The sequence below is a fragment of the Cetorhinus maximus genome, chromosome 3 (genome assembly GCF_964194155.1).
Source record: "Cetorhinus maximus chromosome 3, sCetMax3.hap1.1, whole genome shotgun sequence".
NCBI lineage: Eukaryota > Metazoa > Chordata > Chondrichthyes > Lamniformes > Cetorhinidae > Cetorhinus > Cetorhinus maximus.
The window spans coordinates 63,330,133-63,348,193 of NC_135881.1; the positions used below are offsets into that span (position 1 = coordinate 63,330,133).

Consider the following 18,061-nt stretch of genomic DNA (forward strand, 5'->3'; position numbering starts at 1 on the left):
TCAAAATTGTGTACATCAGACTTCATTTTTTTTATTTTTAAAATTGACTTTTTGCTGAACCAGAAAGATGGCTGCTATAGGTCACCTGGCTCAGGATTGGCTATCTGTCCTGGAAGCTTTCAACAGGAGTTACAAGAACAATAGGGCACCCCTGCTCATCATTGTGGAATCTTACACCCAACTGTAAGGGCATTATAGTCACAAAATCAGGGGACTTGCAGATCAAAACTTGTTATTCCTGCAGAGTTGTTAACAGACCCACCTCACACCTGGGACTGTGAAGGTCCATTTCAAAAGAGGACTATTGATGGGACAATGGACATAATTTGCATTTTGATAAGCTTACCCTTCTGGCGGAGTCAGAGGGTCTGCCCAGACAATGACTTCTCGACACAAGATCCTCCACATGGATGGTAACGCTTTCAAAAGTTAATGGCTGGGACATTATCAGCCCTGAAGCCAAAGCCAGTCCCAGACACTAGATAAACATACCTTTTGAAATTTTTGTGGGGGGGAAAAGGTCACATCACTGACCATTTTGAAATCTGAGAAACAGCTGAGAAACCCTCAGTCTGCTGATTTAACACCAACTGGTAAGAGCTTCAGCAGGTCTCCCAGCTGACCAAGCAGCCAGCCACCATCTCTCAACTCCTTGGGGCCTGTTTGATTTTAAGTCTCCGATCATCACCAGCCAAGCAGCCTAAGCAAAGAAATCCCATCATGCTGCATTGTCATTTGTTTCAAGGATTTTTGTATTGCTGTTTCCAACCAGAAACTCATCTGACTGACCTCTGCTTCCTGGATTTTGGAAATCATGTGAACTAATATTGATTCCTGTGGTTCTTTTACGGTTGTTACCCATATTTGTAAAAACTCCTTCCTCTTTCCTATCCCCCTTACTGTGTGCGTGGTTGCAAACAATCCTCCCTCCGGGTCTGGATGTGAAATAAACTAATCTTCTGAGTTTGCTGCATATTACTTGTAAAATAGGACCACTCAAACTGAGGGTTTGGGCAAAAGATGCCCTAGTCTAGTTTTAAAACAATTCAAAAACACCTTCTGTTTACGGACAATCGGTGAGAGGATACAGCAGTTCAATTTGTGTCTCTCCTATCTGTAACACTTTGTATAATGTACTGTGACTGAATATCAAGCAAACTTGCATTATTGTTGAACTTTTTTTTAGGCATGGTCTTTGTATATCCATCTCAGAACTCTCTTACCATTTGTGTATCCAATGTCTCTTGAAGCTTTTTTCACTCTCTGAAAGGGTAATTTTATTTCTGGTTGTAAGAATTTGTAGAAGCCTTATGCACCGAGGCATGCTGGAAACTGAAGCATGCTTCCAAATGTGTCCCATGTAGAATTACATGGAAATTGCAGTATATGAAAAGGCCATTTGGTCTACCCAGCCCATGAGGTTGTTTTATCTTTCACATGAAAAGTAGTTCTAATTGTATCAATTGCTTTCTCTGGTCTCCTTCTGTACTATAACAATTCTAAGATTGTGATCTCCATCTGGTTCATTAATGCTCCATAGAAACATCTTTTATCCAAAGAATGCGATTGGCTGGGATGATTATTCAAGGAAGAAGAGGACAAAATCCATGCTGTGTAGTAGTGGGCTCATTGCCTGAGGATGTAGGAGGAGCTGTTAGCTGCCATATGGCAGTGGGGAAAAGGAAAGAGATGTTGAAATATTCTACCTTTTTACATAATGGATGAACAAGGAAGAGGATAAACCATATCCGACATTGAATCCTTGTCATATTATTTCTTGATAATTCTTTCCTGGTTAGGCCATCTGTCCCATAAATTACATTCTAGATTTTGATGATTTTGTTGATCGATTCTATGTAGAATTTCAAAAAGGAATGGTTTGGGTTTGTTTATTGCTATACAATCTAGGCCTGATGAAAACACTTCTGCTTAATCTCAGGAGCATTTTAAACACTAATCTTACTGTGTACTTGCCTGGTTTTTCAATGGCCTTTTAAACATTTGGGGAACCTTCCAATAAGGCAAACCTGTATTTCAAAAGGAATCCAAGAAGTTGATAACTTGGTATGATGGCAATAGGATTCAGAGGACATGAATGCATATCTCTAGGGTAGGCAATCCAACATTATCTTTCATTTGTATTCCAGCACATCCAGTATACTCAATTGAATGTCAAATTTAGGAAATTTGTTCTGTGATCATAATTTGCTGACTGCCAGAATACATTTTATTTTTAATCTTTCATTGTGCAAGAGAAAGAGATGCCAATACAAACTTTGGACTTCTATCCTCCTCCTTGTTGGAGTCAAATGTGCTCTCCAAGGTGAAAGTCTGATCTTCCTTTTTCAGCTTTATTTTGTCAAGGGAAAAGTAAATTAGAATTAGAAGCCTTGAATATGGATTTTAGTAAAATTTTTTCTGAAAGTCTTGAAGAAAAAAGCAACATTCGATTTTCTACTTTGATTCTGCTTTCTCAATAGCCACAGACATTTCCATACAATGTAATTCAGGGCTTTATAAATGTTTGGCAGGATCTTCCTCTTCTACATATTGCTTTGGTGTCTCTTATAGATTCATAGGTTATGAAGTTGAGGCTGCCACAGATATCTATTCTGGTTCAATGGAGTCAGTTGCTCTCTTTTAAGTGATCTGGTTGCCTGCTTCTTTTTAAAGCACAGTTGACTGTTACTCGCCCGTTCTCTCTCAGCATAGTGAGAGGCCTGGAAGTGATGCTCTATTGTGATCCTTCCAGATCTTCATATCTGAAAGGCGTTTATGTCTTTAATCCAGTGCGGTGATGTTTGGTTTGCTAAATTGCTTTATTCTACAATATGGCCAGATTTCATGGTCAGCAGCGAAATGACAGCGTTCAGTGCTGACCTTGAAGAAATCTCTGGCGTGGATTTCCTCTTTCCTGATGTCAGTTTGAATCTGGTGCTAAGTCAAGGAGATCTACAGCTGTCCAGTAAAAATGTTAAGCAGGGTAAACAGCTAATCACATTGAAATATTGTTACAGATAGCAAAACGGGAAGTAAATTGGATTTTTCACTGAGTTTAAAATGTTATGGATTGAAATATGTGATTGGGGCATGCACATGATTTAAGGTAGAAGCTGAGACAGCAAACTTTAAATATCTTATTTTAAGAATATGATTGCTTTTAGTATAAATGGACATTACACAAATATGAAATTTGCTTTTCAGAGACAATGAAGCAGTCCAGTAATTACGTATTCATTATGCTGGTAAAAGCCCAGTTACTTCAAGGTGTAATTTTTTTCAAGGATCTTTGCAGTGAAACTAATAGCATAAGCATTCAGGGTTTTAGCAGTTCAGTGGTTTCTACTTGATTGCGGTCTTGTGGGGGTGGGTGGGTCTTCAGCGTAGCCAATGGAAATACTTAGAATCACTGATAGCAATTTCAGGATTTTTATTTAACTGTGCATATGCAGCCTTCAGTAGTACTGTCAGTTTCAGAGGAGTAATGACGGAAAGCAATGGCTGTTTTACCATCGCCAGTACTGCAAAATGTGGGCCTTAAGGGAAATTATGTCCTATCAGGCAAACTTTAGCCAAAACACATTAACATCTCCTATGCTGAAAAGTTTTTAGATAGGAAGATGGTGGAAGGAATTGTGAACCATGATACAGGTAAATCTACAATCTGTTTTTTAGAATAATTTGGGTTATTTTACTTGCTGCCCAGTATCTTTTGCAGTGTTCAATGAAATTGAAGGCTGAGGGTGCCTAGAATCTGTTTTTTTTTACTTTAATTTGAACAATAACAGCTACTGTGCCAAATAGCAATCCATTTCTCTCTGGAGTATTAGCAGGGTATCTTGGAAATTATATATACTATAAGCATTTTGAAATGGTAGGTGCGTGGACAAATATATCTTCCTTGTAAAGAAAAGCAACATTTCAACTAACTAACTTACATTTTATATAGCAGCTTTAATGTAGGAAAATGGCCCCAAATACTTCAAATGGACATTGAGCCAAAGGAGAAATTATAAGCCATTTCATAAGGCTTGGCCAAAGAGGTACCTTTTAAGGAGGCCCTTAAAAGAAAAGGGAAATGGGGTAACAGAGGAGTATAGGAAGGGAATTTTTAAAAAAGACTTGCATTTATATAGTGCCATTCATGGCCATTGGACATCTCAAAATGCTTTACAACTAATGAAGTACTTCTGAAGTGTGCTCACTGTTATAATGAGGAAACAACAACATATAAATGTATGAAATAAAAACAACAATAGTTGGAAAAGCTCAGCAGGTCTGACAGCATCTGTGGAGAGGAAGACAGAGTTAACGTTTAAAGTCCGTATGACTTCTGATGAAGAGTCATATGGACTTGAAACGTTAACTGTCTTCCTCTCCACAGATGCTGTCAGACCTGCTGAGCTTTTCCAACTATTATTGTTTTTATTTCATACATTTATATGTTGTTGTTTCCTCATTATATGAAATAAAAACAATAATAGTTGGAAAAGCTCAGCAGGTCTGACAGCATCTGTAGAGAGGAAGACAGTTAACGTTTCAAGTCCATATGACTCTTCATCAGAAGTCATACGGACTTGAAACGTTAACTCTGTCTTCCTCTCCACAGATGCTGTCAAACCTGCTGAGCTTTTCCAGCTATTCTTGTTTTAATTTCAGATTTCCAGCATCCTCAGTATTTTGCTTTTATATAAATGTATGACCTAGGTGTCAAAAAGATGATTGCTAATACTGGGACAATGCAAAAGGGGTCAGGGAGAGTAGGATTGTCATAGTGCAATAGTTTACATAAATGGGAAGAAGTGAATTGATTTTAAACACCAGGATAGGAATTTTAAATTTAGCTGTTGGCGGAATGGGACACAATGTTGCTGTTTGTAAAATGTTATGATAATTGACTTATGCTCAGGAATATTAAAAGGTGTGGTCCTAAAATTTCTAACCAACCCAAGGGTGGATAGGTAGAATCCTACAGCACAGAAGGAGGCCCTTTGGCTCAACATGCCAGCCCTTTGAAAGAGCTGAACAACTTATTCCCTCACCCCAACTTTTCCCTATAACCCTGCAGATTAGTCCTTTTTATAGTACATGTCAATTTGCTTTTAGAAGCTCCCCCACAATCTTTTTCCATCAAGCTTTTTGGCAGTGTGTTCCAGATCTTAACAACACTCTGGAAAAAGTTCCTTCTGTTTCCCCACTAATTCTTCTGCCAATTGTTCTACAGCTATGACCTTAGGTCACTAACCAATGGCCAGAGCAAAACTATTTCTCCCTATATGCTCTGCCAAAACCCTAATATAATTTTGCAAACTTTTATTAGATCGCTCCTCAACCTCCTTTTCTTCAAGCAGAACAATCCAATCAAGGACAACCTGTCCAATCTCTTCACATAACTGAAATCTCTCTGTAGGGGAGCCTGCTTTTCCATCAGGGACCCTCCACACACCCTAGTTCATGACACTAGATTCACTTGTGTATGGCTTGAACAGAATGACCAGCAAGACAAGTTTCTTATTCACAATTGCTTTATTGAATCACCCACAACCCCACAGTACAAAACCCAAAACTTAAAATGACCCATTCCCAGTACCCAACAAACAGTCCCCACGATTTGGGCTTAAACTTATAAAAACACAGGCAAAACACCACGTCTTGTCCTGAAACCTTAAGAAAAAGCCCACAGACCAATATCACCAAGATATGGCTGAAACAAGTTGCAAATTACTAGAAAAAAATTCCAAGTTTTCACCCCAAACCCTCAGACTCATATCGTTATGATTTGGCTGAAATCTACAATCCCCAACATGGCTGGTCTGTCCAGTGTAGAATGTAGGCCTGAGTCAAGGTGACCAGCCCTGATCCTCCTGCCAACTGTAGCCCAGATACTCAGATTTGCTCTTGCTTTTTAATCATTTGACTCAGACATGTCAAAATATATTTCCTGTTGGTCCAATGTGCATTTAGTTGATTCCATGCAAAGTCCAGGCAAATGTCATCAGCTCCTGGTGGTTGAAACAATACAGGGTTTTCCATGGAACATGTTCCAGACAAATATTATCAGTTCTTATTGTATGAGCAATTCTTCTTCTGTTTGAGGTAGCACTGGAACAGCACCAGGCTCCAAGTTAGTGAGGGTTTGAATGAACCTATTCCAGTGCTATTGTCTGTGGTGCAGATCTTTGTTGCATAATTCCTTGAGTGTATTGATAAGTCCTTTGTGCCATTTTGTATTGGGTAATCGGGCTTCTGGATTGCATTCGTCAATGTCCAAACCCTTTTGATGAGTACTGTGTTTTTACTAAATGTCTGAATTAACCTCTTGCTACCCAGTCCTGTACTTCTGACTGAAGCTTGGTTTCTGTAATTTATAACCGAAGTAGTCCATGTCCAAATGCAGCAAGACCTGGACAATATCCAGACATGAGCTGACAAATGGCAAATAACATTCACGCACACAAGTGCCAGGCAATGACCGTCCCGAACAAGAGGGAATCTAACCATCGCCCCATGGCATTACCATCACGGACTCCCCCACAATCAACATCCTGGGGGCTGGCATTGACCTGAAGCTGAACTGGACTAGCCATATAAATACTGTGGCTAGAAGAGCGGGTCAGAGGCTAGGAATCCTGTGGTGAGTAGAAGGCAAATGCACATGGGAAACAGGGTAATTTGATAAGGTGGATTCAAAATTGGCTTAGTTGTAGGAGGCAGGGGTTGATGATAGAAGGATGCTTTAGTGACTGGAAGCCAGTGTCCAGTGGCGTACCACAGGGACCTGTGCTCGGTCGCCTATTATTTGACATTTATATAAACAACATAGATGACCATGTGGGGGCAGGATTAATAAGTTTGCGGATGACACAAAGATTGGCCGGGTGGTTAACAGTGAGGTTGAGTGTCTTGGGCTACACGAAGATATAGACGGGATGGTCAAATGGGCAGATAAGTGGCAGATGGAATTTAAGCCTGAAAAGTGTGAGGTGATACATTTTGGAAGGAGTAATTTGACAAGGAAGTATTCAATGAATGGCATGACACTAGGAAGTTCTGAGGAACAAAGGGACCTTGGCGTGTGTGTCCATAGATCTCTGAAGGCGGAGGGGCACATTAGTGGGTGGTGAAAAAGGCATGTGAGACACTTGCCTTTATCAATTGAGGCATAGATTACAAAAGTAGGGAGGTCATGTTGGAGTTGTATAGAAATTTGGTGAGGCCACAGCTGGAATACTGTATGCAGTTCTGGTCGCCACATTATGGGAAGGATGTGATTGCACTGGAGGGGGTGCAGAGGAGATTCACCAGGATGTTACCTGGGATGAAACATTTAAGTTATGAAGAGAGGTTGGATAGACTTGGTTTGTTTTCGTTGGAGCAGAGAAGAGTGAGGGGTGACCTGATCGAGGTGTACAAGATTATTAGGGGCATGGACAGGGTGGAGAGGGAGCAGCTGTTCCCCTTAGTTGAAGGGTCAGTCACAAGGGGGCATAAGTTCAAGGTGAGGGGCAGGAGGTTTTGGGGGGATGTGAGGAAAAACCTTTCTACCCAGAGGATGGTGACGGTCCGGAATGCACTGCCTGGGAGGGTGGTGGAGGCGGGTTGCCTCACATCCTTTTAAAAAGTACCTGGATGAACACTTGGCACGTCATAACATTCAAGGCTATGAGCCAAGTGCTGGTAAATGGGATTAGGTAGGTAAGTCAGGTGTTTCTCACGTGTTGGTGTGGACTCGATGGGCTGAAGGGCCTCTTCTGCACTGTGATTCTGTGTGAGTAACCCACCTCCGGACCCCCCAAAGCCTGCCTACCGTCAACAAGGCAAAAATCAGGAATGTAATGGAATATTCCCCACTTACCTGGATGAGTGCAGCTCCCACAACACTGAAGCAGCTTGATGCCATTCAGGACAAAGCAGCCTGCTTGATTGGCACCCCATCCACAAGCGTTCTCTCTCACCACCAACACACAGTAGCAGCAGTGTGTACCATCTACAAGCTGTACTGCAGGAATTCACCAAGGCACCTTAGACAGCACCTTTCAAACCCATGACCACCACCACCTAGAAGGACAAGGGAAGAGGATCCATGGGAACACCCAGCACCTGAAAGCTCCCCTCCAAGTCACTAACCATCCTGACTTGGAAATATATCGCTGTTCCTCCACTGTTGCTGGGTCAAAACCCTGAACTCCCTTCCTAACAGCACTGTGGGTGTACCTACACCACATGGACTGCAGCAGTTCAAGAAGGCAGTTCACCAGAACCTTCTCAAGAGCAACTAGGGGTGGGCAATAAATGCTGGCCCAGCCAGCGAAGCCCACATCCTGTGAATGAATTTTTTTAAAATGCTGGTGGACAATTAAACAACTCATTGCAGGTGGCAGCTCCACAAATATCCCCATCTTCAATGATGAGGGAGCCCAGCACATCAGTGCAAAGGATAAGGCTGAAGCGTTTGCAAGGATCTTCAGACAGAAGTGCTGAGTGGATGATCCATCTCAGTCTCCTTCAGATGTCCCCAGCATCACAGATGCCAGTCTTCAGCCAATTCTATTCACTCCATATGATATCAAAAAACTGCTGTAGGCACTGGATACTGCGAAGATTATGGGCCCTGACAGTATTCCAGCAATAGTACTGAAGACTTGATCCAGAACTTGCTGTGCCCCTAGCCAAGTTGTTCCAGTACAGCTACAACACTGGCATCTACCTGGTAATGTGGCAAATTACCTAGGTATGTCCTGTACACATAAAGCAGGACATATTTAACCTGGTCAATTACTGCCCTATCAGTCTACTTTTGGTCATCGGTAAAGTGATGAAAGGGGTCATCAACCGTGCTGTCGAGCAGCAATTGCTTAGCAGTAACCTGGTTACTGGTGCTCAGTTTGGGTTCCAGTAGGGTCACTCAGCTCCTGACCTCATTACAGCCTTGGTTCAAACATGGACAAAAAGGCTGAACTCCTGAGGTGAGGTGAGAGTGACTGCCCTTGACATCAAGGCAGCATTTGACCAGGAGTGGCATTAGGGAGCCCTAGCAAAACTGGAGTCAATTGGAATCGGGGAAAACTCTCCATTGGTTGGAATCATACCGAGCACAAAGGAAGATGGTTGTAGTTGTTGGAGGTCAATCATCTCATTTCCAGGACTTCATTGCAGGAGTTCCACAGGGTAGTGTCCTCGGCCCAACCATCTTCAACTGCTTCATCAATGACCTTCCATCCTAAGGTCAGAAGTGGGGATGTTCGCTGATGATTACACAATGTTCAGCACCATTTGTGACTCCTCAGGTGCTGAAGCAGTCCATGTCCAAATGCAGCAAGACCTGGACAATATCCAGGCTTGGGCTGACAAGTAACATTCACACCACACAAGTACCAGGCAATGACTATCTCCAACAAGAGAGAATCCAACCATCGCCCCTTGATATTCAATGGCATTACCATCGCTGAATCCTGCACTATCAACATCCTGGGAGTTACCATTGACCAAAAACTGAACTGGGCTAGCCATATAAATACTTTGGCTACAAAAGCAGGTCAGAAGCAAGGAATCCTGCGGTGAGTGACTCACCACCTGACTTCTCTCAAAGCCTGTCCACCCTTTGCAAGGCACAAGTCAGGAGTGTGATGGAATACTCCCCACTTGCCTGGATGAGTGCAGCTCGAACAACACTCAGGAAACTTGACACCATCCAGGACAAAGCAGCCCATTTTATTGGCACCCCATCCACAAACATTCACTCCCTCCATCACTGTTGCACAGTGGCAGCAGTGTATACCTTCTACAAGATGCACAGCAGCAACTCACCACGGCTCCTTTTTATATAGCACTTTCCAAACCCATCACCACCGCCTCCACCACCACCACCTAGAAGGACAAGGGAAGCAGAGATATGGGAACACAACCACCTGAGTTCCCTTCCAAGTCACACACCATCCTGACTTGGAAATATATCGCCGTTCCTTCACTGTCACTGAGTTAAAATCCTGGAGCTCCCTCGCTTACAGCGCTGTGGGTGTACTTACACCATATGGACTGCAGCGGTTCGAGAAGGCAGCTTATCACCTTCTCGCGGGCAATTAAGGATGGGTAATAAATGCTGGCCTAGCCAGCGATTCCCACATCCCATGAATGAATAAAATAATATATCTTTTAAAACACTGAATTTTTCAGCGCAGCACTCAAATTGCGGGTAATGTCGTGACTGAAACACAATCCTTGACCCTTGTCGCAGTATCATGTTGGATGCCAAGTGACCCCATAAGTTTCTGCTCTACACTGTGCTAACTAAAATAAGAACTCCTGTGATGTTACACAGGCAACAGAGCTTTGTTTTATAACAATACAGTTATCATAGGGAAGAGATGTGCCATCAAATCTGTTGTTTTAATGCTTTTTTTAGTGCTCTGGAAGCCTTTTTTAAAAAAACTTCCTCATTAAATTTTTCTGTATTCAAGTTGTTTGTTTTTCATTAAAGTCTAGGCTAGTGTGATAGATTTTGCCACTGGTGGGCTGGCTGTTTACAATAAATTTAAATCCACATTGATAACTCTTCTGTTTGTTAGCCTATGTGACATTTTTCTGTGATAGTCTATAAATAACTGAATTTATATCCCTTTGTACCTAATTATAGTTATTTTACAGTAGAAATACAAACTCTGAGCAGGAGTGGGGCCCCTTGACCCTTTGTGCCAGCTCTGCCATTCAATAGGATCATGGCTGACCTGACTGTAACCTGCTGCCTATCCCCAGTAACCCTCCATCCCCTTGTTTATCAACAATCTATCCACTTCTGCCTTGAAAGCATTCACAGACTCTGCTTCCACTGCCTTTTGAGGAAGGGAGTTCCAAAGACACACTGCCTGCTGAGAGAAAAAAATTCTCCTCATCTTCTTAAAAGAGTGACCTCTTATTTTGAAACAGGGACCCCTAGCTCTAGATTCTCCCACAAGAGGAAACATCCTCTCCACATCCACCCTCTCAAGACCCCTCAGGATCTTATGTTTCAATCAAGTCGCCTCTTACTCTTCTAAACTCCAGCTGATACAATCCTAGCCTGCCCAAGCTCCCTCATAAGACAGCCAGCCCAATCCAGGTATTAGTTTAGTGAACCTTCTCTGAACTGCTTCTGATGCATTTACATCCTTCCTTAAATACTGGTCCTATGTTGTCCTACCTGCAATTTTGAACTATAACAGTACATTCCAGAACTAATTAAACAACCACAAAAAGGTTGAATCATCATGTAAGCCCTTCTGTCAGCCTGGCTCAGTTAGCACATTTGCTTCTGATTCAGGTTACAGTGCCCAAGCAGGAATTTGAGTACATAATTTAGATTACCAACAGTGCAGTGCTCTATTGTTGGAGCTAATACCTTTTTTAAATGACATATTAAACCATGGTTCTGTCTTGTTGGTTCAGTGGGCATTAAACCTCCTATGGGACAGTTTGAAGAACAAGCGGTTCCCTTGGTGTTTTGGCTAACATTCCTTCCTTAAACATCACCATCCAGAACAGATTGCCTGGTGATTGATCTCGTTTCCTGTTTGTGATGCCTCTCTGTGCACTAAATAACAGTTGACTACACTTCAAAGTATTTCATTAGTGGTGAAGAAGTTAGTTGTGAAGACTATTCTGAGTAGATGTTAGGTACTACTGTATATAAAAATGCAGTTTTCTTTTATTTTTTGCTTTTCTTCTTTTCCCTCCCCCTCTTGCTCTGCCTGAGATGGAAAAGCATTCACAAGCTCATGTGATGAATGCTGATATTTCCTCAAGCTAAATGTTTGTATGGCAATGTCAAAGGCTGCATATTATAAAATTCTTGGTCTCGTTGTGCTAATACTGAAATATTTTAGTAATGAAAACATTAACTTTACTGGAACAACACTTACTGTGTCTATAACTTTCCATGACGCTCAATAAGAAAGAGCAAGATCATGAAAGTTTGCATCATTTGCTGCGATCATATATACCGTGTCTCATTAGCATTTCACACAGTTAGAATTGACCCCTTATACGAGATCTCCCCTCAAGTCTCTGGTTCTACCCATTGGGTCCTCTGCTTCTTTAGAGAGATTGGGGATTTAAGTCTGACAGGTGACCTCTGACATTGCTGAGCAGAAGGAGAATTAATAGATGAATCCGGTTTACCAATCTGGTAGCCATCTGGAGTAGTAGATGAATGCAGCATTTCAGGTCTGTTCAGTTTGATAGATGACTGCTTTGACTTTGTAAAAGGTTGCTTTTGTGTGGCAACTAGTGTACGGTCTGTTCAGCCTCACCATGCCATTATTATCATCTTTTCATTTGTGGGATGTGGGCATTGTTGGGTAGGCCAGCATTTATTGCCCACCCCTAATTGCCCTTGAAGGTGGTGGTGGTGAGCTGCCGCCTTGAACTGATGCAGTCCATGTGGTTTAGGTACACCCACAGTGCTGTTAGGGAGGGAGTTCCAGGATTTTGACTCAGTGAGGTGAAGGAATGGTGACATATTTCCAAGTCAGGATGGTGTGTGGCTTGGAGGGGAACTTTCAGGTGGTGGTATTCCCATGCATCTGCTGCCCTTGTCCTGCTAGATGGTAGTGGTCATGGATTTGGAAGGTGCTGTCGAGGAAGGCTTGGTGAGTTTCTGCAGTGCTGTCACTGTGCGTGTGGTGGAGGAAGTGAATGTGGATGGAGTGCCAATCAAGTGGGTTGCTTTGCCTTGTGTCAAGCTTCTTCAATGTTGTTGGAGCTGCACTCATTCAGGCACATGAAGAGTATTCCATTACACTCCAGACCTGTGCCTTGTAGATGGACAGGCTTTGGGGAGTCAGGAGGTGAGTTATTAGCCACAGGGTTCCTAGCCTCTGAACTGCTCTTGAAGCCACAGTATTTTTATGGCTGATCCAGTTCAGTTTCTGGTCAATGGTACCAAATTGAATTAAATTCCACCAGCTACCATGGTGGGATTTGAACCCATATCCCTGGAGCATTAACTTGGGCTTCTGAATTACTAATCCAGTGACATTACCACTACGCCCCCATCTCGTCCCATCTATGCATCCTGTTCACTGACAGACACTGAATAGCGATGTGCAGTAATGGAGCGAGAAGCACTAACTGCTATGTTGACTTGTGAAAAGTTTGCAGTTTGTGTTCTTGGTCTCCGCTTTTAAAATAGTGACAGATTACAACCCCTTAGTGACACTCGTAAATTCTAAGGAGTTGGCAAAAATGCTTTTGAGTACAACAATTCAGACTGAAGATGTTGAGGTTTGATGTAAAGAGTATGTTCTGGGAAAGCAGCAGACCATAGCAGATGCTTTGCCCCGTATCCCAGTGGCAAGGCCTGAACAAGGTGATGTAGCCCTCATTGAAACCTTCTCATTGACAACAACCACATGTCTACCAGGAAGAATCAGTGACTGAGTGAAGTTGGAGATGTACAGCAATCTGAACAATGTGCTCAGTTCAGAGAGTACTGCATCAAAGAATGGCCAGTGCACATGTTTCTCAATCCCATTATCAGACGATACTGTGAACAGAGGACACCTCCGATGATATCAAACTGTATTACTTGTGCTGTTCATCATCAGGAGATAAGAGAACTGTTGATATTATCATCCTTTACATCAAGAATGGGAATGTCTTGGGATGGGCCTCTTTAAAAACAGAAGTAAAATGTTCTTGATTGTAGTAAATGACTACTCGAAAGAAGTCAAACAACTGCAGTATCACACTTCTGAAGCAGTGATCACATCGCTGAAGGAGATATTTGCAGCACATTGACCTTGACCTTGTAATCTTATTCAATGGACCGCTGTTTGTCAATTAATATTTTCGAATTCATGTCATTGTATGGATTGTGCATCCTACCAGCTCACCAAGATGCTCTCAAGTCAGATGCTGAAAAAGGAGGGTATACAGTGAAAGCATTGCTAAAGAAGAGCATTGACATCCAACCTGCACTTCCAAGCTTTCGTCAACTCCACTCCCAAAATGGTTTAGCACTGTGTGAACTCTTAATGGGAAGGAGACTGAGAACCCCTTGCAACAACATAGTCAATTTCCTCTATACCTTTGACCAGAGTGGATGAAGAACTTTTCTGGGTGTAAACAAGCACACAAGCTTCGTTTTAGGACATAGTGATGTGGTATGCTGGCTTCAGCTTCCTTAGTCCTGTGAACAGCTGTGAAAATTCAGCTCTGAAGTTCTTAGGCCGATCTTCTTGGCTATACTTTGCAAATCAAGTGCAAGTCAATACAGGCTTTCATGCTTAAGAGTGAATAACTCTGGTTCAGGGTCACAGATTTCAGTGACTTTTCTCTATATTCTCTATCTGCATTCAGTTGTCTTATGACCTTGAGTTCTATACCTCTTGGCCCATGTAATTATTTTTGCATGATGGCTCTGTTGTAACTAGTCATGGTTCAGCATCAGAAAGAACTGAAACTGCTGCACCTGTGTCTAACTGTGTGTCTTGTTTCCCTCTACCAGGATATCAGCACTCCAGTACCTTCTGCTTGGTTCCTGGACACCTGCAAGGAAAGGTATCTCAGTATCATTGATATCTTCTATTTCGTGGATCCTGCCACCTTTTTGAAGACTTCTCTTGCTTATTCTGTACAGGCTTCTTGCTGTGAGACACGCCTGAAAGTGACCCTTCTTTCTGTAAAAATGGCATTTGGCTTCTTTGGGGGGACACTTTTTTTCTCACCTCATCAATTACGGTTAGCTGGGGCAGTTGATGGATGCTCTTCCTTCCTCCTCTGCTTTTCTACGGCCAGCTCTGTTTTTATTTTTATCATTCCACTGAATTGGCTGTTTTATGGGCTATGGTTCTCCATGTCACCATGAATCACAAATCAATTTTGCCTCCTGATACAGCTTGTCTGGTCAGTCGAATTGCCTTTTTAAGGTTAAATCGTGTTTCGATTGCAAGTGGTCAGGCAATACTTCATCCAAGACTTCGACAACAATTATGTCCCTGATTTAGTTCATCTTTCAAGCTGCCATATTCACAGTTCTGAGCCTATATAGATTGTTGATAAATGTATCAATACTTTCTCCTTGTCATTGGCCACGCTTGTTAAATTTAACCTGCTCGACGATGGTATTCTTTCACAGATTGAAGTAGGCATCATATGCTTCTATTACTTCGTGCGTAGCTTTTTCTCCATCAATCCCTTGCCTGATTAGGGTATTATCTGCACAGCCATCCATTGAGTGTAACACTACTGACCTTGCTGCAAGACCCATGTGGTGTGATATCTGGGATATGTTTGGTGTCAGTTCAGCCACGTTTCTGCTCGGTTGAGATTTGAGACCTGCAACCTGTTTGAAGCTTTCTGGTAATGGCAGAGACTCTTCCTTACTACTTTCACTGCTGCCATCATATAACATTCTTGGTCTTGTTCTACTAATACTGAATATCTACAAAGTCTGCTGAGGTAAGGAAAACATTAACTTTATCGGAACATCTCTTACTGTGTCTGCATCTTTCCATGAAGTCTATGAGAGCAAGATCGTGAGACACTGCATCACTTCCTGTGATGATATGTGCATGTTTAATTAGCATATCACAGCTAGGATTAACCCCTTATATGATACTTTTCTACTCTACATATTTCAGCTACACTATGACCAATTTTTATCTTCCTGTGTTTGATTGTGTTTGCATTAATCTAAGATCATTATGCCTTCTTTGAGCGTAAACTCAGGGGGCTAAATTTGTGTATACAAAAATAAAGTTGAGATGGAGAAGGTAAGGAAGAACATGCTTTGTGGCCTATTTGAACATTGTGACCATACAGATGATTCTTTAGTATGTTTAAGTTATTTTTCCTTGAATGCTGCATTTGCAGCAGTATGAACTATCTTGACAGGGCCTTGGCACAAACTGGTTTAACTGTTCCAGAAATTTAACCTCTGGATGACTCCACAAAGAAAATGACAGCATTCCTGTTACGGTCATTAGAGTGAAATTGTAAGGAATGTAGATGTGATGAGATACTACTAAACTGAAGTGTGTGTATTTAGAATTGAACCTTCATTGTGGGTCAGAACGCTTAGATGTAACATGGTACACTTGGATTTCTGAAAAGTTATAATAAAGTTGTGATTCTTCACTACATTCACGTTGTTGCTCATGGAGCCAAAGGAAGCTCTGAGTCAAAGCAGGTTTTAAAATCATTGACAAGCATTGCTGAACTGACTGCAAAAAGCAAGAGCGAAACTGGAAGGCTACCAGTGACCTATGGAACTATAGTTATAAAGGGAAATGGAATTAAGTTCAGAATTATGGATCAGATGAACAACATTGGAGAGTCAGAGGTGAATTTTATGTGCTGTCTTCACAATTATTTTGTTTTAGGAGTCAATTTGGTACCTGGACTATATTTTGCCTAGATAGCGCTATACTTAGTGCTATGCATTAAAAACCATGATGTGACTGTCTTCACAAATCAGAGACATGCTCAATCTTTTTGTAGGTATCTGAAATTCTTAACAGAATTAATGATACAATATGTTGTGTGCTTTCTAATGGACAAAATTTCCAATTTTCATATACATATGTTTCCTTGCATTGTTATTCATTCAAATCTAACCCTTACAATTTACAGCTTTAAAATTGTTACAGCTATTGCACTTTGTTCCCATTGCTTGACTGTTTTGTAAATTTCTATTCATTGCCCTGTTTCCAAAGCTCATTCATTATTGGTAATTAAAATTGTAAGCTGTTAAGATGAAACACATCCCCCTATGCATCTAACATTTTCTCCCAAAGGGTCACTGGTGTATGGAATTCTCTTCCCCAGGAAGTAGTGGAGGTTGGGTCTTTGAATTTATTCAAGGCAGGGTTACAGATTTTTGTTAGACAAGGGAGTCATGGGTGATGGGGGTGAGGGGTGGCGCAGGCAGGAAAATGGAGCTGAGACCATAACCAGATCACCCATGATCTTAGTGAATGGTGGAGCGGGCTCAAAAGGCCAAATAGCTGACTCTACTTCTGTGTTCCATTGTTTCCTATCAGAATGCTCTCCACATGGTTACAACAATGTGTTTTTGAAGCATCCCCCAGGCATCAAACAGCTATTTTGTTATTCTGTTAATGCTCTGTTATAGATTTTGACACTCAAATTGGTAACGTTTCTGAACCAATGGAGGCATATGCAAAAAAAAACCTTCCTAAATGCACCTTGATAATGCCCGAGTCTTTGAACTTGAAGTATAAGTTGCTGCTGTTATGGACAGAACAGATATTCAACTTGGGATTTTATGAAGAATAGCTTCTTGATTTCAATATATTGGTGCTAGCTACTTTCACATTCCAACTGTAAACTACGAATGGCATTACAACTCTCAAAGGATTCCACTGTCAATATTCAGCTCAAAGAATCTTACAGCACAGAAGACATGTGCTGGTTCTTTGAGAAAGGTGTCCAATTTAGTCCCACACTCTTTATACCCTCATTTTTTTTGTACACATCTGGTTTGTTGAAGTGTGCAGACTTTTTTTTTTGCTTGGCCAAGCATACATGGTAACTTAAAGGGGCTGAGTTGTCCATGACCAGTGTGAGAAGTTTCTGGTTGCTGCATGGTTTTGCAGCTTAAAGGAAAAGTGAACCACACATCAGCTTTATCCTCATTACCCTGTAAATTGGTCCCCTTTAAGTATATATCTCGATGCCTTGTGAAAGTTCTGGTACTTTTCTCCAGAAAGAGAAAATCTGTTCACTACACTTTTCCTCCTATCGTTAGCCAATTATGTACACAAGTTACGCTGGTCCTTTTAGTGTTTCTATTTTCTGATTGAAAAGGCGTTTGATAAAGATATCACATAACAAAAATCATCTGTTGCATCTGTAGCTGCATCAGGATCACATAATGCAAGTAAATGCTTGCTTTTTCTGAAGCTGTCACCATGCCTTTATTTTAAGACATTCCATGGTCCCATGGATGTTTGACCCTGAAAAACAGTCCTTGAGGTGTCTCAAGGTTTTCTGCAGCCATCGCTTAGGAAAGATCTGCAGTTTTCTGAACCAGTGAAAAGCAGATATAGTGGGATGCATGCCT

The 18,061-nt window shown here is 41.6% G+C and overlaps 1 protein-coding gene across 6 annotated transcripts in view; it reads left to right on the forward strand.

Annotated features, from left to right (window-relative positions):
• The window catches only part of cdk14 (cyclin dependent kinase 14), a 726,725-nt gene that overhangs the window by 74,777 nt on the left and 633,887 nt on the right, over positions 1 to 18,061 (forward strand). The window contains exon 1 of one of the 6 annotated variants that reach the window (XM_078538470.1): positions 3,466 to 3,651. The exons of the other annotated variants lie outside the window; for them this stretch is intronic. Coding sequence (XP_078394596.1) covers positions 3,643 to 3,651 — 9 coding nt within the window. The 5' untranslated portion in view covers positions 3,466 to 3,642. Of the gene's footprint in view, positions 1 to 3,465; positions 3,652 to 18,061 lie in introns of those variants that run through there. 6 annotated transcript variants of the gene reach the window in all.